The sequence below is a fragment of the Gouania willdenowi genome, chromosome 24, assembly GCF_900634775.1.
Source record: "Gouania willdenowi chromosome 24, fGouWil2.1, whole genome shotgun sequence".
NCBI classification, from domain to species: Eukaryota; Metazoa; Chordata; class Actinopteri; order Blenniiformes; family Gobiesocidae; genus Gouania; species Gouania willdenowi.
The window spans coordinates 19,563,344-19,590,146 of record NC_041066.1 but is presented as its reverse complement, the minus strand read 5'-3'; the positions used below and the strand labels follow the sequence as shown (position 1 = coordinate 19,590,146).

At 36.6% G+C, this 26,803-nt stretch overlaps 1 protein-coding gene across 1 annotated transcript in view; it reads left to right on the top strand.

The window, feature by feature from the left end:
* Positions 1–26,803, top strand: part of nbas (NBAS subunit of NRZ tethering complex) — a 203,810-nt gene that overhangs the window by 2,338 nt on the left and 174,669 nt on the right. The window contains exons 2-9 of the mRNA XM_028439227.1: positions 56–107; positions 1,300–1,336; positions 3,129–3,206; positions 4,027–4,074; positions 9,979–10,022; positions 18,852–18,985; positions 21,087–21,220; positions 24,440–24,538. Of these exons, the coding sequence (XP_028295028.1) occupies positions 56–107; positions 1,300–1,336; positions 3,129–3,206; positions 4,027–4,074; positions 9,979–10,022; positions 18,852–18,985; positions 21,087–21,220; positions 24,440–24,538 (626 nt within the window). The remainder of the gene's footprint in view (positions 1–55; positions 108–1,299; positions 1,337–3,128; positions 3,207–4,026; positions 4,075–9,978; positions 10,023–18,851; positions 18,986–21,086; positions 21,221–24,439; positions 24,539–26,803) is intronic.

The window sequence follows — 26,803 nt, the reverse complement described above, 5'->3', positions numbered from 1 at the left end:
ACTACTTTGCATGGTTGAAGAGAGTGATGCATGTCTGTCTTTCTCTGACAATTAGTTACGCGGCAACAAGGAACACAACACATCCCTGATTGCCAAGGCGGTGACGGGTAAGTTCTGATCATCCTGCTGATAGAACGCAAACCCAGTATTCTCTGTTTATTTCCAAATAAAGCAATTTACTTTTTGATGCACAACTTTAACCAAAAAGTTGTGTATGGAATGGAATGCATTTTGGGGTTGGCAGGAGGTAGTAGTGTCATTAGTTTAGATCTAAATAATTATTAAGAATCAATTCTGTTAAGGCTCCATTTTAAATAAATTATCAGTGACCACCCACTGGGAGAAAGACATACATAATATTATGTAATTTATATAATAAAAAACAATTTATAATTTTGGTGTGATTGTAAGAATAAGACTTTTATTCATTATATAGAATAGAATGGAATAGAATACTCCTTTGTTGCTCCTCAAAGGAGAAATTTACTTTTGCACGAACATAATAATACAAGACCATACAGTAGAAACAAAAATACATACAGTATTAATATAGATAATAGTGCAGATAATGTAGAGTTGTAGGTCAGACATAAATAAGAATCAGAAACAATTAAAAATAGTAAAAAAAAACCACAATGTGCATTTTGCTGAGCTATTCTCTGCAGGTGAATCTAAATGTAATCCTGGATAACTGCAGTCCTGCAGGTTTAACTGTAACAGCAGAACTACATTTAATCATTTTAAACAAAGATGAAGAAGGACAATATGAACTCTTACTAACTCCAGCACAGGAAGTTGTTTGGATTAGCCGTTGTACGATTCATTGTGGAGTGAAACCAAAACAAACCTGTTTCATTACAAACCATTGCATCATGTCCTCCATATTTGTATTCAGTGTTGTTTCTACATTTAATGTTTTTACACTTTACACACTCAGACATATTTCACTTTAACTAACTCCAAATAATACACACATATACAGTATAGTTGATTTCCAATTCAAAACAGCGTGGTTGTTGTTACCAAGATGTTTGTGTGAACAGCATTTACATTTATATTGGAAAAAAAACACAGTCTGTTGTTGGCTTAGCAGTTTTAAGCTTCTGAATCACTAATATTTAATGAAAAATAGTGAGATTCAGGCCTGGAGGGCTTTTTAGCAAACCCACACCAAACCTAATATCACTTTGGTAATAAGAAATACAAATGTAGAAATGGATAAATGCATTCTTAACAGCATAGAAAACATATACTAATTACACACACGCACAAGAAGTCCTTTTTTTCTTTTTTTTTCAGGGCCATTCCGCCTAATCCTGCACTATTTATGGTACAGGTAAGTCTATCCTCCATCCCTGAACTTATAGATTTTCATATAATAATATTATTATTTAACTGAAATAATCCAGACTGTCTCATACAAAATGCATCTTTGCAATTATTTAGTTGAGTTTTTTGATGAAATAATTTTGTAATTGTGTGGGCAAAACTAGAATAAAAAGATATACTATTAAACTAATAATATTTTGGTATATGGTGACTGAAATTGTGTCAGGGAGAAATTTGCTCCTCAAACACACACACGCGCACACACGCAGACCTTTCTTGCATTATAGATAGATGGATAGATAGATGGATGGATGGATAGATAGATAGATAGATAGATGGATGGATGGATGAGAAGTTAGTTAATGAACAAAAAACAGATTTATGGATAGGGGATGGGATTAAATAAGTATGGACTTCTTCCCACTCCATTTCGGAAATGTAAACTGAATAGCGAAAAAAATTTTTGTCATCTTTGTTTCTTATGAAATTCTGTTTACATGTTAGAATTTTTTTTTAAATAAAATCAAATCAAAACTAATCATAAATGTGTCACTGGGAGCACCAGTATGTGATTTTACCCCTTGAATCATAAACAAGGATTAAGATGCTGTTAAATATCCAACTTCAACATTTTTTTGTAATTTAAACTTTTTTACATGGTTATTAAATATCATATATTAATGGATTGTGATTGAACTTGCATTTAAATATGTTCTGCTCTTCTCACTGTGCATAAAATAAAAAAGAGGTGATTATTCGCTCATCTGTTCATTATTTTAGGGACAGTGTTTAGTCGCGTCTCCTTCTCTTTCACACACAGACATTGTGACATTGTCGATTGATCACGTCTGAGATGGTTCTTTAAAACCAAGCAGTGAGACCTTCTCATCCTCTCAGCTTGTGTTTGACTAACACCATCAGTAACCTCTTTAAATATTAAACACCTCTTTCCAGTCGTGTTTGACTTGCTGCGACTTTTTCTTTGTGGAGAAAGGATTGGGGGTTTGTAATATAAGCGTAAAGCAAGCTACCAGTGGGTTCCACATGCTGTCATTTTATGTTCACCACTTTGCTGAAAAGGGAAAAACAGAATTCTCACATCTATCGGTTCAAGTATAGTAGCAGGCCAACTCATTTGCTGATGTGGAACCCACAGAATGGCTAAAAAAAATAAAGAAAGCAGTGAGAGTAACATAAACATGATAGTGTCATTTAAAAGTGTATATTATAGTACATTATAATATATTATAATTATAAATGACAACAGCAGATACAGTGATGAAATATAAATATGAAAAAAAAGGCACGAAACAGGCATAAATGAGTGGATGGTTAAATGTTAAAAGTTGAGTGAAACAGGTTTAAATATCTTTGGGGGTATTACCGGTCTTTTTTTATTTTTTATTTTATTTTATTTTAAATGCTTTTATTTGGGTAATTTTGCCATTTCATAAAGCAAGAAAAAGTTTTGCGGGTAAATTTTCAAAATAAGACTGAAAGAAAATTGTCAAATAAACCTACCAAAATTATTGGTGCGGGAAACACATAATCGAGCCATTTAATAATAATAATAATAATAATGATAATAATAATAATTGTACCGAAACAAAGTGAATTTCACTGATTCCTATTAAATCACGCTGGTCTTACATGGGATTTAGAATAGTTTTGCTTTCTTTGATATACAATGATAAATGGCAGACCTTGGGTTCCAGTAAAACAGAGCATTTTACATTTATTTTTACTTTTTATTTTTTTAAAAACATGAATTCCTATTGAATTGTGTGTTTGGCCCTCAGTCCCTCCAGCTCCTCTCTACCCATTGGCCTCGTCCGCCTGGCAAACAAGCAGATCAACTGGCAGCTGGTGCTTGCAAGGTGCAACACACACATACACATTTTCACAAAGATTTTCTTTTTGTTTTTAATTATACGTATGTTTTATTTGCTAAATAAAACAGACTTCCACGATTTAGGATATCTACAAATAATAAAAGTTGGCACACATGAAAAAAAAAAGATTATTAATACTAACTTTGAGTTGTTCAAGGCATGCCAGCTTCTTTTGCTTTTGGGTTTGATGATGCAGTGCAAGAAGTGTTTTGTTTTGTGCAAAAGTGAACAAACTTTTTTTTTTTTTTTTTTTTTAGTGTTTGAAGGATTTTATTTATGTTTAAAATAATATATTTGACATTGTTTACATTGACATTGTAAAATAATTGTGATTATTGTTTGTCCTGTAATCGAGCAGCCCTAACACACGCACGTACGAGCACACGTGCGACGTATGCATACTCTGAGACAGCAAACACGCTCCCTCACTTCCCAATTGATTGTTCAAATGTGAGCTACTTTGTTGCTGTCCTCTCCTTTCTCTCCCTCTGTATTGGCTACCCCGCGGACCAATCATTTAATTGCACTCTTTACTACAGATAAACAAAGCACAAAGTCAGTTTTTAATTGACTATCGATTCAGCTTTGTAAGACGCCACTAAGCGTGGCCAAATGATGCTGCAGATGTCTTGAGTTCTTCCGTTTCATTTCCTCCAAAAGTGTTTTGAGCAACTTCAACTTTGCCTCTATCAATTTCATCAGAGTACTGCAACTTTTGTACTTTGAATAAAAGTATCGTTGTGTGAGAACCTTTTTTCTTCTCTTGTGTTATTCATTCTAATCAACTGTTTTTGTTTCTCCACAGTAATGGCAAACTGTTGGCAGTGGTTCAGGACCAGTGTGTGGAGATTAGGTAATTAATTACTGAACTGTATACGTTGGTTTTTGTGCATCTGTGCATGCAACGGTGTTTGCGCAAGCTTGCATTGGTGCACAATACATGTCAAACTCAAGGCCCGAGGGCCAAATCTCTCCCTTTAGACCAGTTTTTCTCAAATGGAGGTACGTGTACCCCGAGGGGAACGCAATGGCACTACAGGGGGTACTTGAGAACTGAAAACATTAAAAATATGGGGTTTTATCATTTTGATTTTTTAATTAAAAATGATAATCATACGAGATATTACCAGCAACTCAATGAATGACAACAAAGACACATTAAATGAGAGAAAAATACACAAGATCACAACAAAGTACACAAAAATAACAGAGAAACATACAAAACAACATAAGAAACAACCAAACAACACAAAAAACACACACTGAGAGAGAATAATTTAAATAATACCAGCAACACACAAAATGACACAAAAACACACAATGATGGAATAAATGATCCTGATTAGAACATGAACTGAAAATACAAGAGTCAGTCTTGGTCCCACATCAGGAAACTATCAAAACTATAGAAATAAATCTATTCAGGAGGCAATAAATATTGTTTCTTTCCACTTATTTACAATGAGATCCTTTAATCAATCAATCAATCTTTTATTTGTATAGCGCCAAATCATAGCCAATGGTATCTCAAGACACTTTACAGTAGAGCAGTCTTAAGGACGGACTCTTCATTTTATGGATACACACATATGCATATATACGTATATACACATACATATGTATCCCACACCCAACATGAATTCATCATGGCGGCAAGGAAAACCTTCTGTTAAGCAGCAGGAACCTTGTGTGGATCCCATTCCTATGATGAACAGCCATCCACGTTATGCTGTGTTGGGTGTGTGCAGAGGAAAGGGTGGAGACAGAGTTGTTGAGACTCTGTAACTCCACACTGAGGATCCCACGGACCTGCAAGACAAAAGCCAGAAGGAGTACAGGAGCAAACACACAAGGGAAGAAGCAGACATAGATGGAGTGTTAGAGAGAGGAATGGGACCCTCTCCGGTCCCTCTCTAACCTAAATGACCTCTCTCTTAACGCCCTCTCCAACCTCTCTCCAACCGAGCATGCCAGACCCCCCCACCGGCAGTCTATGCCTATTGCATCTTAAGTATGAGCTATGAGCTGGTTCCTAACTAAAAGCTTTACCAAAGAGGAATGTTTTGAGCCTAACCTTAAAGGTAGAGAGGGTGTCTGCCCCCATGAACCATGGTTGGTAGATGGTTCCAGAGAAGTGGGGCCTGATAACTGAAAGCTCTTCCTCCTATTCTACTTTTAGAGACAAATGGAACAACGAGTAGGCCAGCATTTTGAGAGCGTAGTGTTCTGGGGGGATTGTATGGCACTACAAGCTCCTTGAGATAGACTGGTGCCTGTCCATTTAGGGCTTTATAAGTGAGAAGAAGAATCTTGAATTCTATTCTGTATTTTTTGGGAAGCCAATGCAGAGAGGCTAATACAGGAGTAATGTGATCTCTTCTCCTAGTTTTAGTCAGTACACGTGCTGCAGCATTTTGAACCAGCTGAAGTGTCTTAAGCGACTTGCTCGGGCAGCCTGCTAAAAGAGAATTACAATAATCCAGTCTAGAGGTAACAAAAGCATGGACTAGCTTTTTGGCGTCGCCCTGAGACGGGATAGATCTGATTTTAGCAATGTTACGGAGATGAAAGAAGGCAGTTCTTGAAGTTTGTATAATGTGAGAGTTGAAGGATAAATCCTGATCAAATAGAACCCCAAGGTTTCTAACAGTTGTGCTTCGTGCCAGAGTAATGTCATCTAGGGCAGTTAGGCTAGCATAGGTTTCTCTTCTTTAAAATGTTATTCATTTGTAGATATCTCAGCCCTTCTAAATACACAAATTAAATGAAACTACACAAATTTCCCATGCTTTTATAACATGGCTGCAGTCATTTTAAATCTCAAATTGTGCAAATAATAAATTATTTCACATAATTTCCTCAAATTCTATGAAAATTGTTCACAAAACCAATTAAATTTAACAGAGAAAATCCTGCAGGGACTGATATCTGCCTTATGTAATTTATGTATCCTTTATAAGCAGTGTGAAGTGCAAACTTTGGTAGATTAATGTTAAAATGGCTAATTTTCCTGCATAAAATCTGTGGCCCACTTAAGATTAAACTACTTTTGTAGTATTTGGAACTATAAAGAGTTTGACACCCCATGAGTCAATAACTACACATCTTCAAACTTTGTGTGACCTTCACTTACTTAAGAACGACACATGGAGAGAAGGAAACCCAATTGTGGATGAAGTTGTGATGGTTTAGCAGCTGCTACAACTATTGCATCATTGGGTGGTAAAGAAAAGCTTCAGACGCAGTCATGTAGAGCACGCCATCACTGAATTTTAAAACACTGAAAACCTTATCACATGAATAATGATTAATTCCCGTCTGTGTGGTAACTTAACGCATTGGTTCTCAACTTTGGGGTCAGGACCTCATTTAAATGGGGCCAGATGCCTTCAAAAGACTATGAATATTTTTTGAACAATTTGATCCCATTTATGCTTATTTTTCTGCAACTACACCAAACTTGCCATATTTGAACCTATTTCCATTAATTCTCTTGACATATTTTTGCTCCTTTCAATGCATTTTTGCTACATTACTCAAATTTCTTCCACTTCTCCATCAAATTCCAATGCCTTTTCTGCACATTTTTTTTCAACTTTCAAGATATTTTTGTCCCTTCTAAACCCTGTCCACCACTTTTCTCACCTAATGTTACATATGTTGACCCATTATTGTCATTTTTAACCTCTTTTCACCATATGTCATGCTTATTTTTGCCAATTATTTTATGCCCCCTCCCCCCATTTCTGCCATTTTAGGCCAATATAGACACTTTGAACTGTTTTAACCACTTTTTCTACCCTTTTTTTCAACTTTCAACCAATTTCTGTGTTTTTTAAAATCCCATTCCACCACCGTTTCCATCATTTTTGGTCACTTTTAACTGATTTTATTTCTGATTTAAATCGTTACGATGACTGTGTACTATGGCACAAATAATATTAAACTTCCTGGATAACAGTGGATATTATTAAGCTAAATAAATAAATGTGGTTATCACAGATTCATAGATTTATTTGGGTCTTATTTTAGCAGTAATACTTTGTCCTTTATTTTCAGTGAGGGAATTCTTAATTCTTCATAAAAAACAAATGTGTTGGACAGTTTTATGCACCTCACCATCCAAAACACCCAATTTTGTGCAAATCCTGCCCTAAAGTTGCAAACTACAACTCCAAAATAAACCCTACAGATTGTTTAAACTTGTTCTAAATAATAATAATAACTGATTTTAAGCATCCTTTAAAGCAGTAGCATTTTATTCAGGCACAGAAAACCATATTCATTTATAAATGAAAGTGTAAAATTGTACTTTTGACTTCCCTTGTGGCTATTCAACTTTAATAAATGATCACGTTTTGAAAATGGCACATAATCAATCACGTGTTTGCGTGAATTATTGAAAGAACAATTGAGATAACTAGGCCCATGTGTTTATTTTCTTTGTTTGCAATTATTCCATGACACAAATGCTATTTAGACCCCGCCCCCTCCCCCCCGACACAGAGTAAACATTCTTACTCAGCATCCATGCTCCGCTGGTGTAATACATTGCTTTAAATCTAGCAAAATTGAATTGAAAATCAATGGTCATGAACTAGGTTTACAATTATTTCATATTCTCTGGAGGCAAACAAACCGATGCTCGTTTGTTTTGCAGCTTTTGCACTGTTTGACACCCAGTGTAATCAGAAGTTGTTCCCCTCCATCTATCACAACGTTAAAGGCTGTGTGAGTCTCATACACACTTTCAATATGGTGGCTCATCCCTACAACCCTTTGTTCACTACAGGGTTGGGGTCAATTATAATTGTAATGACGTAATTGATCATTAATTACAATTATTACGTAGTCAAAATAAAAAATCTGTTGCTGTTGTAATCATAATTGAATTGTAATTGAGTTCAGATAAATGACTTTGCATGAAAATTTTATAAAAACGGTCATTTACAGTTGAATTAAATGCAAACCTGTGGAAACATGTTCCAGTTCTATGGTTTACAAATACGTAGTTAACAATTATTAAAATATGTGTTTTTCTACTACCAGTCAGTTCTCTTGAGGATCATTTTACCATTTAAAAAAATTTAAATTGAGGGGTATACTGACAGAAAAAGGCTCAGATGTCCACCCCTAAAATATTAAAATCAATATTTTCATGTGTTAGGAAGCCGGACAATGTAACCTAGAGATGAAAAATGAATTAGATGATAAATTATCTTTTTTAGGACATTTAAGTATCTGGGACTTATTGCTTAAATCAGACATAGGCACCTGGCGGCTCGGGGACCACATGCGGCCCTCAGTCTAATTCTGTGCGGCCCCCAAGAGAAATCCACCAAAAATTTGTAATTCAAAACATTGGAGATAATATGAAGCCCAACATAATACACAAAATAACTTTAAAAACACACAAAACTACAGCAAAATGCACAGAACGTCAACAAAAATACACAAAGCAACAACAGCAAAAAAGTTGCACAAAATGACAGAAAAGAAACACCAAAAAATGACAAAAATACTTAAAAAATTAAAAAGGGCACAGATTGACAATAAACAAAATGCAAATACAACACACAAGAAATAACAAAAACACATATAATGACTCATAAAATACACAAAATGCCAGCAGAAATTCCCAAAATTACAGATAAATACACAAAATGACAAACAATGACAAAAAATCCTGTTATTCTTAATACTGACAAGAATGTTGATAATGTGGCCTTCGTATCAGACAATCACATTTTTGTGGCCCCGCTGTGATTACAGTTGCCCATCCCTGGCTTAGATAGTGTTGATGCCTTCCATACTTTGTCAATTTTTTGATAAATAAGCTATGAAAACATTCAGAAAGTTCCCAAGATTCATGCTTGTACTTTTCAACTTTTTGACTTATTACATTTTTTCTTTCCCATTAATTTTTCAATGATTGGGAACTCAACTTTTTTTTTTTTTAACCCATTTCAACCTTTTTCAACTTTTTTGCTAATGCTAGATTAATGCTAATGCTAGGCTAATGTCATTGCTAGGTTATTGCTAATGCTAGGTTAGTGCTAATGCTATGCTAATGTTATTTGCTAGCTAATGCTAACATAAGCTAAGCGAATGCTAGCGAATGTTGAGCTAATGTAGTGCGACATGGGTCAGCACCTGCATCGCCACTTGCATTTTCTTCAGGAAATGCAAGTGTTCTAGTTAAGGATGTAATTGTAATTGACTTTTAGGAAATTAATAAAAATCAAAAATTCAATTGTAATTGGAAGAAATCAATCAATCAATGTTTATTTATAAAAATCACTTTTCATACAAAGAGATGCAGCTCAAAGTGCTTTTACATAGTTTAAAATACGCCCACTCCATACAAACCCCGCTCACCATGCACAGACACACAAGGTAAAATAAGTTAAAATAATATTAATGCAGGTAATCGTAATTGAAAATGCGTAATGGAAGACATAATTGTAATTGAGCCCAACCCTAGTTCATTCTACTGTTGTTTAGTTACATGGCTCTATGGCTTTACTTCATGGTTTGAGTTGAGAGGGTGTGAAGGCAGCTCAAACGCCTTTTCCCTTGAGCTCCTTTAAGAGCCTGTCAAAGCCCCTGCCTACTCGCATTTTTGTCAACGTGATCCATTGTGGTGCTCTATTGGCAGGCAACACAGTGGCTATTACAGCCTGTCTTAATGTCAGATCATATGGGGATGAGGAGTGTTGCGCCCTTGAGCATGTCTCTCTGTGTGTTTCCTCCTCAGGTCTGTGAGAGATGACTTTGGATCCGTCATTGGGAAATGCCTGGGTGAGACCTCGTGCTATCATTCACTCATTGCTGCTCATGGTTACGTTAGAACCAAATCATCATTTCTCACCACACTGAACAGCAGCTATGTTTAATACACAGGAGTGCAAGGGCATGTGTTACAGATCATTTACGGTCTTTACAGATGTGTAGATTGTTTGGTAATTTTTGGTAATAAATCGTGCCACGGTTCTCTTGCATACAGTAAACATCTCATGTATAAACTTATAAAGGAATAGACCAAATTTTTCACAATTGGAACTTTATTTATTTTCCACAAAAGCATCTGTATAAAATAAAAGGTTTGCCTTTTTTAGATAAAATAACACCAATGAATTTAATTCAAAATTACAAAAATCCAAATATAGCTACATTTATGAACTACAAAAATTAGAAAATAACCGGCTGTTTTGGTGCTGTACATTATGTTAAATCTGATTGGTCGGCTATCATGTGATGCATTTGATTGTTGTCGGTCATTTAATTTTGAAAAATTATTTACTAAGTAACGGTTGGGTGTAGAAATGTAATGAATAACTTGTTATTTTAAAATGACAATGATTTATTTGTAGTTTCACAATGTCTGTTGATCATTTTAAAACAAAACAAATTATTTACTAAGTAACGGTTGGGTGTAGAAATGTAATTCATTACTTTTATTATTTTAAAAAGTAGTTAAGTACAAGTAAAATGACTGATATATAAATATGCTCAAAAAAGTACAAGTACCCATAAAAGCAACTCAATTACAGTAACGTGAGTACTTTTAATCCATTTCTTTCACCTCTGCCAACTACAGAGTAAGATACTAAAAAAAACAATAATAACAATAAATTAAAAAACATAATTAGTTTCACTGTGGCTGAATTTACAATAGATATTTTCATTTAAAATAAAATCAGTACTGTATCCATCCAACTGTAGAACTGATGGTTTCATTTTTTTTTAAACCTGTATTACTCCACTAGGGGACAGTAGCGACATATTTCCTGCGTCAGCTTTCATTACTGTGACTTATTCAAAGCTAAAAAACACTGTTTAGTCTGGTACTGTTGAATCTTGCATTCAATCATGGCAATTATAGTAAATCAAGGACAAAGGTGCATTCATTTTCTAATAATTACGATACATAGCCGTAAGTTAGCAATAACTATGAAAACAATAATGCATTACATTAGTGGAAATAACTTTTATTTGTAAATGCCATTTTAATATGTAGTATTATAACAGAGAAGGGCAACATTTATTAGAGTGGTGGCCACAAAACATTATTACACAAAAGAAAAGTGTTTTTTATGTATTTTATTATTGATTTTTTATTTTTGTTGTAAATTAGTGTTGTTTTTTTCTGCAAATGTTTTTTTTATTTTATTTTATTTTTTCACTGTTGTCTTTTTGTTGTTGTTTTGTATGTCTGGAGTAATTTTAAGTATTTTTCTGTCTCTTTCTGTTTTTTTGTTCTCATTTGGTGTGTTTTTCTTGTTGTTTTATGTGTCTTTTGATCCATTATGTGTTTTGTTGTCATTTTGTATGTTCGAAGTTGTTTCTTTCTGTCATGATGTGAGGTTTATTTTTTGTATTTTTGCAATCGTTCAGGTTGGCATTGTTGTTGTTTACTGTGCTTTTTTATGGGGGGGAGGGATCATATACATTTTTCAAGAATAAAAAATACATTTTATGACAGAATTTCACACACAGATCACAAAGAGAGAAATTGCGAGCTCATAAAGTCTATTGATTATTATAAAGAAGCATGATAAGTAACGTCACATTTCAAAATCTTTGGAATTAAGAGTGTCTGTTTACTGTTCAGAAATGCTCTCAAAGTAGAAAATACAGATACGGCCCTTGGTCTAATAAGAGCAAGAATACATTAAAAAACACAAAGAATTAAAACATTGTAGTAAAATACAGGAAAAGACAAGCGAAAAACACAGAAAATACTACAAAAATGAACAAAACGACAACAGTAATACACAAAATTACTCAGAAAAATATACAAAATTACAGAAAATGTCAACAATATAATCGCTATCGTGAGCTTTGTATCATGTATTGTATCGTGAGGAACCCAGAGGTTCCCACCCTTAAGCGTAACAACACAGCGTCACTCACAGCAGCCCACACGGAGCGCACACACGAACAAACAACACATGCACCACAGATTTCTAGTATAACAATTACAAATCAAACATAATGTAAATCAAGCAGCAGTAATTACCTTTCAAGTAGGAAAGTTGCCATATCCATCTTCTACTCTTCCAGATGCTATGAGCTTTGCTGTGTTTTGGCCACGGCAGAAAGGGGCGGGGACTGTGAGCAACAGCTGTCAAACAGTCCATCAAACACAATCCTGACTCTGATTGGTTCTTTTTGCCCGTTCGCGGTGCATTCTGGCAATTTGCCAAAGGCAGCAGGAGCAGCAGGCGGGACTCAATGAGCTTGCATGTTTTTTTCACACGACCTACTAGTTTCATGTAAGGGCGTCCTTACATAGTGACAGCTTTAGCAAATATGACAAAAAGTAACTTTTACAAGAGTTACGGACTGCTCCTTTAATGCTCAGATCGCTCATTATACTAAATGCTGACATCAATGTTGATCATGTGGCCCTCCGATCAAACAAACACATTTTTGTGGCCCCACTGTGATAAAAGTTGCCAGTGTAGCATGTGCATTTTGCTCTGTAATCTGTTTTTGAAAACGTCTCTTACAAATATGTTTTTACAGATAAATATTGACTGTAATGGCTAATTGGAATGAGTAAGAGAGGCTGTGAAGAAGAACAGACGATCACGATCAACAACTCTGCCACTCATTAAACAGGCCCATTGTGAATGATGGAAGAAGATACTAGCTCTGATTAGCTCTTAAAGCGTCCTGTTGTGTTGGGTTTAATTGCTTTATCCAAACATGGTTAATAATGGTTTAGTTTCCAACGTTCAGCAAAGTTCAGAAGTTCCAACGAAAGCGACTGAACAAAGTTAAACACAATTAAAGACACTTGGATGTGTTTTTAATCAATGTGGTGATTACATTTTAACCTGAAGCTAAACTACTACTATTCAGCTTTTATCAAAACAGACGACTAACAATAACAAACCGCTGCTATCACCTCATTCACTGTGTTAAATCTTTCAGCTGCTTTTTCCTCCTACTTTGTGTTTTTTACTTTTTAAAATCCTGTTTCCTGCATTATTGTGATAACTAGGACCAGCAAAGATACAAGACAGAACACATATTTAAATAAATCTGGTACTATCTCTTGTGATAAAAGCTGTATTTGATCAAACAACTCATTGTGACATTTTAAATTCACACGTCTGTGGCTGTGTGTTTGTGGATCTTTCAAACCTGAAACTCTGACTCAGGACTTTAGCTTCACATTCTTACACAAGTTTTATTTGAATTTGAGAACCAGAGATGAAAAATACATAAATTTTGGGCTGTAACCTGAACTCCTGTTTTTCTCAATGATTAGTACCGCTATGTACAATTTTGGCATATTTATGTGTAATAGTTTGACTGCCAAGTTGTATACACATTTTTATCAGTCCAGTGAATGCTGATGCTGCCTTTCTTTCAAACCTTGATCTAATCTGTAGTTTTTAAACCTTTTTGCAGCCAAACTTCATATTTTCATTGAAGAAAAAAAGTCCCAAAACACACCATTAAACGAAATGTAAAAAAATAAAAAAAAATAACAATGTACTGTTATAATCAAAATGTCTTGAATAGGAATAGGCAGTTTCCAGATTTCTTCTTTCAAATAAAACGTGCAATTACCAATATGCAGTAATTCTTAGTGTTTTTAATAGGAATAAAATGAACAACAAAAAAATCTATTATGATTTAAATTTGCACTTTTTTCAAATACAAAGTGCAAATTTACAATTACCTTACATTCATACAACCTTTATAAATGAATAATTATTAGTAATAATAATGACAATAGTACATTTATTCAATTCAATTCCGATCTGATCTGTTATTGTTTTTTGATCACATATGAGGAGTGTCCACCAGCACACAAAATGTGAAATAAATCCATCCAGTTGTGTTTTTGTAGTCTTTGTAAGGCTTACAACACAGAGAAAATTGCTCCGTTTCAAATTTTACACATTTGTGACATCACAAGTCAAATCGGGAAAGAAAATGCCCTCCCCTTCGCTGGTATCTCCACCCATGGACTCCACCCCCAACCTGATGAAAACTTTTGCGAAAGTCCGCCATTGTTTTTCTCACTGGCGAAGGAGTAATAGCTACCAGTAAAACTAAATACAGAACTTTCCTGCTGCCGTTGCCGCGACTCCACAGTGAACATACACTGTAGTGTCAGCACTATTTGTTCATGCAGAGATGTACTCCGCTCTTGTGGTTCTTCACATTGGCAAACCTGTTATATCACCTCGTATAGCTGATCTGACGTGTTTGTGACACAATGCGACTCAGCGGTTTAAGAAAACAAATGATTATCACATTAAATGCACTGTTCCTGTAGTTAGAAGAGCAATGGAGGAGGAGAAAGTGACATAGCAGCTTAACACTTTGGTGAGAGTTTGAATGACTGCTGCTGCTTCTGCTGCTGCTGAGATCCACGGACCCTGAAGCGCTGAGACGGACTCAAAATAACAATATCCGCTTAAATAGCCATGTGTTTTACTGTAATGTGCAGTTTTTTTTTTAATGAAAACAATAAGTGTGTGGATAGCAAAAATAAAAATCGCTTTGGTGATCACAGATCACCCTGTAAAAGAGCGAGACATGAAGTGAGTGAGCGTCTACAGACACGCCCACTCATGAATAAGTATGAGTAGGACCCAAAAACGGCCCAATTTCAGAACTGCTCAGAAAGAGGCTAAAACTCTTGAAAATGGGCGAGTTTGGGAAAATAAACCTCAAATACTATGTTTTAGAGGTTCTTAGAACAAATGGAGATGGGTGAAAAATAGCATAATATGTCAGACATTAACATGAACGATGTGAACTGAGTGGCAGTTGTCTGCCGTTTTTTTTCATTCATTTATTTTTTATCTCTGTGTATATCGCATGGTGTTTTTTATTGTGTATTTTTTTCTTTACGAGTTAAGCTATAGCTTTATTTACACACATTCACAGTGGTGGGGGTCCCTTCTCTGCTCTGTGTCTGGCAACACAATTAAGACAATAATTAATTAGTTTTCAAAATGTTTTTAGACCAATTAGTTGAAATTGAAAAATTTCCCATAGCAAAACAATGAGAGTGTAATTTATTCCTTTGCAATCAAATCGAACGCATACATGAAACCTCTCTCTGTATGTTTACTTAAACACTTCTGCCTACACATTGGCACAGTGAAAAGCTGAAGGAAATCTGTATGGTACTGCATGTACTCCTTGCCTTCTCTCATCTCACATGGTTTATTTTCCTTATCATTTTTGATCATATTCTCTCCCCCTATTCTCACAACGTTACTCTCAGCACATTTGTTCTGCTCTAGCTAGCTGTGATTGTGGACCATTGTTCTAATGGCTCATAGTGAGGATAACAGTTGCCCCTGGGCTTTCCAAACCTCCATCCTTTTTCATTCCAACTCATCTCATCTCATTTTTTTTCCCTTCATTTATTTCATTTCATTTCACAGAGATTTGCCCTAATGGATTTCTGCGGTGATCCTGCTTTTACTGGCATTTGTGTCTAATGGGTGAGCGAGAGTGATGTACGTGCTGTCGTGTATTTGGGCGACTGTTTGTGTGTATGGGGGCTTCGTCACACCTGTGTGTGTGTGTGTGTGTGTGTGTGTGTGTGTGTGTGTGTGTGTGTGTGTGTGTGTGTGTGTGTGTGTGTGTGTGTGTGTGTGTGTGTGTGTGTGTGTGTGTGTGTGTGTGTGTGTGTGTGTGTGTGTGTGTGTGTGTGTGTGTGTGTGTGTGACTTTTTGTCCCTTATTCCCTCTCTGCTCGAATTGCAGTGGAGTTGTCGCCCACCCCTGTACATAATTTATAAGTGTTGAACTCTGTAAATCCATCTGCAAAGCTTTAGATAGAAGCTTCTTTTGGATCTTTGGGTGTAATTCTCCTCAAACTCTGCCTCTGAGAAAAAGAAGGAGAAGAAAAATAGTAGCATCCAATTTTCCATCCTTCCAGAAAGTCATCTATGTGGAAATTGAACCTTTTCTCAGCTGCTGAACAACGTAGTGTATACAATTCATAATGGCAGAGCAGATAGCAAAGGGGAGAGTGAAATAAAAAATAACAATAAAAATACATTGAAGAGGCCAGGGAAGCAAAAAGCCACAACAAACAGAGGAGAGCAAAAAAGATGCCATGATGACTCACATAACAGCTCCATGTTCTTGTTTGTTCCTGTTAATCTTGGAGCCACAAAGGTGTGTTAAAAACACCTACTTCCTCAGGTGTTTTTTAATACCAGGGCGTTACATTTTAGGGTGCTTTTATTTCTCTCATTGGATTTTTTTTTTTCCCCCCTTCATTGTTCATCGCTTCTCATCGTCTCACAATTCTTCTATCCTGCCTCTCACTTGCTCCCTCTGTTCATTTAAAATTCTAGTCTCACATTTTCCAGTGCCTTCATTCATTTGCCATATTGCCCACCAGGGGTTGCAGCAGCATTCCTCAGCCAAGAGATTCACTACAACAAACTGCAATAGTGCACAATATGTGATATCAACAAAAACACAACAAGTCCTTGTCATAACTTCACTGCTGAGAGGTTTTTATAGAGCCCGATATGTAACAACGACGCAAAGACCCAAAATGTTATTTTAAAAAAATTTAATAAAACCCAGAATGTACGACGGCGTATTAGGGCTACATTAAAATAGTGCACTACGATATTAAAATTGTAATATTTCAAGAATAATGTCTTAATTTTATGAGAATAAAGTCAAAATTTTATTTAAGTTGTAATATTTTGAGAATAGAGTCGTAATTTTATGAGAATAAAGCCGTATCTTAAACTTGTAATGGTATGGCTAAAGAGAAGTATTATCTCACTAAATGCAGACAAGATCCTGTTTGTATCTCAATTCTAATCTCATAAAATTATGACTTTTTTTCTCAAAATATTACGACTTTAATCTTGAAATACTATGACAGTAATCTCATAAAATTACGATGTTATTAAGATATGACTTTATTCTCATAAGATTACCACTTTATTCTCGAAATATTATGACTTTAATCTCGTAGTGCCCAGATTTATGTTTTATTTTAATGTGGCCCAAATGCGGCATCGTAGAATTTTAATAATTGGTCAATAATGTATTAAGATGCTGAGCCCAAAATGTAACACTTTTTTTCCTTTTTTTTATACAGTATATAAACGGTTTATATATATATATATATATATATATATATATAAATATATATATATGAATGTAAGAATAAAAAGTTACCAAAAATGGGAAGGTTCTCCAAATATACATGTATATACACGACTGGTCAAAAGTTTTAGAACACCCTTATTTTTCCAGTTATTTATTGCATTTCAAGTCGTGCAAGTCCAATGAATAGCTTGAAATGGCACAAAGGTAAGTACTGAACAGCCAGAGTTTTTTTTTTCTGGAGCAATGAAGGTTGAATCAGCCTTGAAAGCTGGTGCTACTAATTCCTACAGGTGTTCCAGCTTTTCTTGGTTACTTCCAACCCCCTCTGTCTGCATAAAAGCAGTGATGGAAGCAACAGGTGAACAGTATTGTTCATGGATTCTATGATTTCTTTTTCAACTCAAATTGCTTATTTGTTCTCTGCTTTCATTTCAGAGTACAATGACACAACAAACTGAATAATTTTCATTAAAAAACTGAAAAAAGTGTGGTGTTCTAAAACTTTTGACCGATTGTATGTGTATACATATATATATATACACACATTTGTGTATGATACTACTCTCTACATTGAAGCAGTAAGCCCCTTAATCCATAAATCATTGACTTACCCTATGATGTAATAACATTATTACACTATTTTGGGAACGTTTCTTTGCCCGCCCCATAAAGTAAAAACAGTCCTGTTTTTAGTTTTTACGTTTGGGCTCAGCATCTTGTTACATTATTGACAATTCGGGTATTGTTACATTTTTGAGTCATTGGGCTCTAACAAAGCAACGCCCGGGGCATCAAATTATGTTTCATGCTGCTCCTAAAATGCAGGAATTCAAGACTTTGTTAAAGGTAGCATCTAGTTGTTTTCAAATTGATTACATGTCTAGATTGTGCAAATTAGTTTTGCGAGTCTTGCCATGTTGCCCCTTGTAGGCAATTCAAAAACCGATTGGAAAAATCTGACGCCTGCTTTAACTCTCCTGTCAAAAGGGAGAGGTAGCGAAATCTTGAGAAATAAATAAATATATAAATGAATAAAAATGCCAGCAGCCATGGATGTGCTTCATCACTAGCGATATGGTTACACTCGCTGCAGTGCTGAGCCAGCACAAAGCTAAAACACTAGCCTATACTTCAGTGGAAGCTTGATTTACAATCTGCCTCTTGCATTTCTCTTCGGCTTTACTGTTCCACCTTTCTCCCCTTCTCCCTCCAGACGCTGCTACAAGAGTGCGTGCACCTCTTGAAAGTCAATTATACACACATTACTCTAGCTACCTCTCATAGATGAATTGGATAAGTCCTTAGTCGCTTTGTGCTGATGTATGGCTTTAGCTTTATAGTTTCTCCCATCTGTATTCATCGCAGGTGGACCACATAACACCAGGGATTACTCGTAGAGGAGTTTACTTATCTGTCTTAATTTTCACTTTAGGATACTTGAGTCTGTTCTCGCTTTTTTTTCCCCCTCTCTGGGATTTAAAGCTCTGTCATTTCTCCACTACAGTGCCAAAGGACCCAAACCCCCAGTGGAGGAGGGTGACGTGGAGCTATGACTGTACCCTGCTGGCCTACGCTGAGAGCACCGGCACCGTGCGCCTTTTTGACCTCATGGGCAGCGAACTCTTTGTCATCCCACCGGTAATGGTGCCACTTGCTTAGTGGGTTGGAGAAAAGGGCTGCATCACGCAGAGGCAACAGATGTCAGAAAACAAGTGAAAATATCAGATATGTTAAGCTATCAAAATATGTTGGTGCAGCATTTTGATATGTAGAGCTGCAGCAAAGTGTAAAAAAAAAAAATACAAATGAATGAAAACTGTTTATTTTCTTTTGAAGTGACGACTAATTAGTTTGTAAGGTGTATGTGATTACCATTATTCTCGAAGGGGTTGTAATTGCTTCAATGGATTACAAGTATTCTCACAAACAATCATTTAGTGTTCCTCTAACGTTCATCATCTGTAGTGTAGACCTACTTAGTTCAATAAATCGAAGACCATTAGCTTGAGAAAAAGATGTAAAAGGTTGAAATTGCCTCTCAAAAGTCTGTTTTGGTCTCCACTGATAAACTCTCGTGGAAATTATTGGGAATCTTTAGCGCAGTGCATTGTGGGATGTGGCGTCCTGTTGTTGGATGCATAAACGTGTTTTCACTTCATTCTTAAGGTGCGTTCACACCGAACGTGACTTCAGGGACTCGGGTGACTAGATTACATTTAAAATCAAACTAAATGACGCAACGTCAAGCGGCCTCCGTTCAAGCAACGCGACTCGCGCGATTCCAGCGACTCAGTTGTGTGATCTGAGTCGCTGGAAGTCACTCAAAGTTGAAAATTTTCAAGTGACTTTGAGTGACGCTGTGTTGCGACATTCATTTGGCAATACGTTTCTCCCCACATCACTCGTCACATCACTGGGATTGATGAAGCGAGCAAAAAGCGCAATTATGTGATTTAAGCAACTATAGTCGCTTAAGTCACGTTCGGTGTAAAACGCACCTTTCCTGTGAGTTCATGTGTTTCCTGCCAGAAAAGGCTGACAGTGATTCGCTTGACTCCATTTTTGTTCTTGCTTGTTCCCAGTATTCCCCATGATGTCATCTCACTTAGTGAGAAATTAAATTGTGGCCGGATTTGGATCTTTCCGTGTAAACCCCAAGATAAATGTCTTGTGGCAAAAAATAGAAGTGTTTTTGTTGGCACAGACAAGAAATCTGAGTAAGAATGAAGTAAAAATAAGTCTACAGGATTCCACATCCCACAATGCAATGCGTGAAACTTTTTTGGCTATGTCAATAAGATAGTGTTTAGAGTGGAGATCAAAAGAAACTTTTTAGCGGCAATTTCAACCTTTTACATCTTTTTTCAAGCAAATGATATTTGATTTATTGATCTATGAGTCATACGCTATGTTTGTATCTGATAAGAAATTATCATCTCCATCAGCCTTTAAGCTAGCCAACCCTCTGAATGGATTCAGTGTTCATTTTAAGGTTCCCACTGCCTCCCGTTCAGACACACACGGCTTTCTTGTGCCGCCTACTTTTTAATTCATTTTTTGCTTTAAACGTTCATTCCTCTTATCTATATTACCTCATCTCTTTAAATTTTCACACACCGCCTGCTCCCACAGACTTCCCCAGGTCGCCCTCCCAGCCCTCCCATCCGTTCCTTCATTATTGCATATCTGTCTTCCACTGTCTCTGCTTAAAATCCATCGTAAAATGCACTTTAATGCTTTCTCTGTTCTGCATCATTCATCCACATCGATCCGTCATTCCTGCCCTTCCTCCATCAATCCTGTCAGAGTTAGCACAACACTTTTCTCTGGCTGCCCTCGTCTCTAAGTTTGTGATCCTCGTTCTTTTGGTGGAACCTGCTTTGTTTTGCATCCACAGTGGGTGTTACTTTGCTGTTTTACTTGTTTGTTTCGTTTGTCATTGTTAAAAACACACACCAATGACTCACTTTTTCAGAGGAATGATAAAAAGTTAATTGTCACAGAGAGGAAGTGTCTAAAAAACAAGATGACTGTTTTAAACACTTGCTCTGTGTGTGTCTTCTATCATGTAATTTTATTCTTGTCCCAAACACTTTGCAAACAGGATGAACTGAGAAAGATTAGAAAACCAAATATGGACACATTCTTTCCTCAATAACTCAGATACTTATTGTCACTTTTGCAAAGCCAGTGGCTGCTTATTCTTATCCATGATTTTCTTTCTCTTTTACTGATCCAGGCAGTGAGCTTTCCTGGAGACTTCAGTTGTGCCGTGGCAGGATTGATCTTCTTGGAATATACAACGAGTGCTCAGTGGTCAGCAGAGCTTCTAGTTATCACTTACGGTGGTGGACTTAAGAGCTATCTTGTCAGGTGAGAGAAAAAAGCTTTTGTAAAGCTCATACTATAAGAAAAACCTTTTAAATATATCTGTCCAGAGATTTGGAGGATCTGTCCCCAAAGGTTTTTAGTTTGTGTCTGAGTCACTTTGACTTTTTGTATTTTAAAAGCCTCCCAAACTTTAGAGTCAAATTTCTTTGTGAATAAAAAGCTACTTTGCATCTGTTAAAGGTTCAGATCACTATGACCTCTTTTTCTGTCATTTTTGTTAGCGCACAGTCGCACACTGCATTTCATGATTGAAATACGAAGTGAGTCATGAGTTCTCAGGAATTATGTGGTTTTTTATGTGCGAACATGTGACATTCCTGACTTATCAAGGAATACGATTGCTTTCACTAACTGTAAGTTTTTTTTAATTTTGATCCTGAATAAAATATTTTAAATTATTGTTTTTTTTCTTTTTTAAAAAAATATGTTTGTTACGCAATGTTTTGCTCAATTTTCAAATGACAGTAAAGCTGGTTACACTTCAAATTTTTGTTTTTGTTTACTCAAAACGTTAGTTTTGCGGCTTTTATCAGTTTTTCAACTTTTTTTTAACTGCAGGTACTTTGTTTATTTATTTTTTTTTTACAACATGATCCATTCCACCCAATTTCACTCTTTCCCAAAGTGTGTTTTGGTTTTATTTGTTTCTCCAATTTTGTCTTAATAACCAAAAAAAATAATTTTCTCAATTAAAGACTAAAGGAGAGAAGACTCACTGTATGTCTGTTTCTGTTGCTAAAAATTCCTTCAACAGAATCCTACAGACCCCCCCCCTCTCTCTCTGAGCTTTTACAAGATTTTCTTCAATTTCTGTCGTTACTAAAAACTTGGAAAGGCAACATATTTATACACCAGCCTAAACAAAGCTGTTATTCATTTTCTCATTTGAATGACCTTATCTATAACGTAACCTATTTGCAGTAAGGTTTAATGCTGCATGATGTTTATCACTGTTCAAGGCAGTGATAACTGTTTTTATGACAAGTGCTTTGCTAGTTGCTCCTTATTTGAGCACACAGTGGGACGTCTGATTTGAACTTTTTGCCACAGCTTCTTTGTGTGTGTGTGTGTGTGTGTGTTTTGGCTACGGTACTTGCCACCTCAGAGGACTATGGCACCACCTGTCACACGGACAGTGAGTGGGCAAAACCGAGGTCAACATTACACCAATCTTCCTCCAAAACCATTGGCTTTACTAAAAAGCAGCATCTAGACTGGTTCGACAACAGCTCGGCAGAAATACAGGAGCCGCTGGACGCCATGCGTAAAGCCCATTCTGCCTTGCCCTCCAATCCTCACTCTCTGTCTGTTCTCCACTATTTCAAAACAATCGGAGCTGACACCGAAACAACTGTGGGTCATGGAAAATGAATGGTGGCTCAAAAAAGCCCAGGAGATCCGAGATATGCAGATGCAAATAACACATATACATAATAACACATTTTATGCTGTTGTAAAATCCATCTATGGCCCACGAAAGCAAACCATCACCCCAGTAAGTTCTGCTGATGGTCTTCTACAATTCAAGGACAAACAATACATTTTTGAGCATCATCTCCTTCCCTCGATGACCCCCTTAATGTTTAGAGTAGTCCTCTCTGCAATCGGAAGCATCAAAAATAAGAGCCCTGGCCCTGATGGCCCTTGCTTATAGGCAAAGACCAAGATGGCAGACACCAACATCAAGAAGCTGCAATATGCAGACGATTATGCACTCTTCGCCCACACCCCTGTCATCAGTAGGTCTGGTGATCAATACCCAAAAAACAATGAGAGGTCCTAAACCCCTACTCCCCAAGTCTTTATCATGAGCGGTACATCCCTCAAGGTTGAGCAATTTTGCTACCACTGGGGTATTCTGACCCCAACATGCCAGATCGATGATGACATCCAGGCTCGTATCAACTCACCCTCCTCTGGCTTTGCGAGACTGCAGTCTCGAGTGTTTGAAAATAACAACCTTGGAGCCTCAACAAAACTGTCAGTCTATAGGGCAGTGTGTCTCAACTCTGCTGTATGGGTCAGAAACCTGAACAATAAAACTTAGACACATCTGTTGCCTTGATGCATTTAACATCAGGTGCCTTCAACCCATCCTTGGCATCACATGGCAAGACCGAATCCATAACAACTTTGGTGGGTTGGCCAACTCTTTAACCAGTAGAAAGCCTCGAGGACAAAAGCTGCGTTTCAAAGACCATTTGAAACGGACACCAAAGAGATGCAACATCAAACCCAGCAAACTTGAGGCAGCCGCAGATAAATGATCGCTGTGGCATTCTCTGTGCAACAACGGGGTCATGCATCTGGAAGATGGTCGAAGCCAACTCCGGCAAATACATTACACCACAGTTCCAGAACCATCCTAGTCCCCTGATCCAGGCGTGACATGTCCACACTGTGGCAGGACGTGTGGCTCCAGGATCGGGCTTCGTAGTCGCATGGAGTGGCATCGTCATCAGCAATGATTGCCACCGACCAGTTCAAAAGAATAGAAGCTACGTCATCTTCGACTTTGATGGACCGTCAAGCAAGCAGATGTGCGCGTATGTCTTCCACTTGGCAGTCTGCAGCATCCTTTTTTTAATTTAGCATTAGTGCAGGAACCGTTTCAAATATGTACCACTTTTCTACCGTCATACATAATAAGCAGGGATCTTGTGATTTTCTAAGCATTGGATAACTGCACGTGTGCTGAATCTTGATCATATGAATTTCCTTTGTTATTTTCTGTAATTTGCGTGCATGGAGGCATTTGCTGAAAAGGTGAAAAACAGTCATTCAATTTTCTTTTACAATCATGTGGAGCATTTTAAAGCCAAGTGGGTGTCAGAGTGTGAGAAGGTGATTAAGGAATGGGAAACATTTGTACCGCAGTTTGGAGTGTTCAATCTTTGTTTGAAGCTTACACACACTGCTTTCATTTTGTTTCCAAATTGGAGCAAATTTCAAACTGAAAGCTCTGTTTCTACATTAAATCACCTTCTCGACTTTCTTTCTGTCTACAACTGTGTAAAAGTTTTGTCTGTGTTCTATTGCAAACACCACAACAACACATACCACACTGTCTTGACTCATTATAAATGCAGTGTGGATAGAAACGCTAGAAAGAAAGCAAACTTTAACTGCTTTGTTCTGAGGGTTCATGTTGTTAATCTTTGCTTCTTTCTTGTGATTTACTTACTCTGATCTTTATTTCAGTGTGGGGACCAATCAAAACTTTCAGGAGAACCACGCCTTTAGTTTTGGCTCCCACTACTCCAATGGCATCACTTCAGCGATTTACCACCCTGGACACCGGTAAGTTTCATCATCCAGAATTACTATAATTATGGTAGATTTGGATATTGATTATAGCAGCAAAAATCTGTATTTTGGATAATGAGAATTTCCAAGAAGAGCAGTGTGTATTTGATTATCTAATGGCAATCTAATTAATTACTGTCATCTATTATTTGATAGCCTCCATGTTCGAATCCTGCATTTATGAAAACCGTGTTCTTTTGAAAACCTTTTTAAAAAAAACGTGAAAAAAAAACCCAAAAAAACTCTCAGATTAGATGCAATGTCATGCTGGCTCAATATTGAACTTTAAATTTTGTTGATTGATTTCAGCGGTTTTATCTGGTAACCTGTGCAATGACTAATCATTGCACAGGTTAGCAGGTATGGGTGGGACAATATATCGTGTGACAAGATATCATGATAATAAAACGTCACAAGATCTATCGTCGATGGTACGAGTGGTATCGCGATATTGCTTGATGGGGGGTTAATAGTTCAAAGTTCATACACAGAATTAAATACTTTGTTGAATTATGTCATGATGATGACATGATTTGGTTTTAACTTTAAACAGGCATGAATTGTCAGTCCGTGTTTTTGCATTCTATTGCAAGTGGCACGTTTTGCACTTAAAATTGGAAAAAAAAATTTTTTTTTTATTATTGTCATTTTTTTTCCACTTGAGTTGAAGACGTGATGACTTAGTTGAATAAAACCATGGTTATTTTACAAACTTTTTTGTTTTTCCCCTAATATTATCCCCTATCGTTATCGCTTATGGTATTGTGAACTTTGTTTATTGTCCCACCCCTATTACCAGGCTACCAAACAAATTAGGGTGACTTTAATAGAGCTGTTTTTTAAACCACACAAAAAGTAACTTTATCAAAAAGACTTGGTTACAAATAAAAAACCTTTTTGAAATCCTTTTAAGAATTCACCATAGATATAGATCACAGCAAATGATGTCTGCTTTCTACCCTTTAACCCTGTTTTCTCTATTCCTCTTCTTTACAAGACCAACTTTGCCAGACTTGTCTTGCATCTTAATAGATTTTTTGCTGCTATTGATTGCTAGGTTTCTTTTTTGCCTGCTGATGGATCAAACAATCCCTGTTTGAAAAGTGGGTCATCATCACATAAAGGGAAGTCAGATTGAGAAAAAGACGACTGAAATTACAAATATTTGTAAAGGGGTTTATATAAATAGTTAATGTATTCAACAGTTGACCACTTGTTAGCATCTAAAGCAGGGGGTGTTAAACTCATTTTAGTTCAGGGGCCAAATATGGACCAGTTTGACCTTAAAGGTATTGTGGAGGATATTGTTTTGGCTTCCAATTCCAGGTGGATTCATCTAGACCATTGATCCTCCTAAATGTCAATCATTCTGTTGTAAGGTTGTCGTACGCGCTCATCCCCAGCTAGTTTTCAATTGCTGCGCATGCGCACTAAATGTGCTTTCACACAGAACGCAACTAGAGTGACTGAAGCAACTAGATTACATTCAAATCAATATAAATGACCCGTAACCTCAATTTATCTCCCCTCAAGCGATCTGACTTGCGTGATTTGAGCGACTAGTCAAGTGCGACCTAGTCAGTCAAAGTTGAAAAATTTGAACTTTTTAACTGACTTCAAGTGACAACTCCTTTGGCCGTCGCTGTCTGTAGAGCCAAGGCAGCAGAATTTGAGGAAAAATTGCTAGATTTTGTGAACAATTTAAGATTAAACATGACTGTTGTCATGTGAAATAAAAACTGGAAAACTGAGTTCTGCAAATACTGTGGATTTGAATTGAACTTTTGTTTTTGGAGGTGCTGAGATATCTACAGCTGAATTAGTTGGTTTAGAAAATGTTTCATGTTTTTAATCATTTTAACTTTTGCTTGCAGGCAATGCAATTTGATACTCTAAAGGGCCAAATTTGGCACCTGGGCCTTGAGTTTATCACGTGTGATCTTGATTAACAACAGACATTCCAGAGAAAGGCATAGATCTATTTTAGGACCCATCAAACACCTTATGTTAGGCATGAATGGTTGTCATTTCACAGTATGTTTTCACATGGTTGATTAAGCAATCATCACATTTGAGCTCCTGCTAAGTCTTTAACATCGCTACACCAGGGGGCAGGCTTGAGCTGAGCTGTCATTACATTAGCTGTATTTCACTGGGAATACAGGACCTCTGTTCTTTTGTAGTGTGGCCACAGTGGGAGAGCTTTTCTTCTGATTAATAAGTGATGTTCAAAGTATTTAGCTTTTGCTTAGTGGCAAA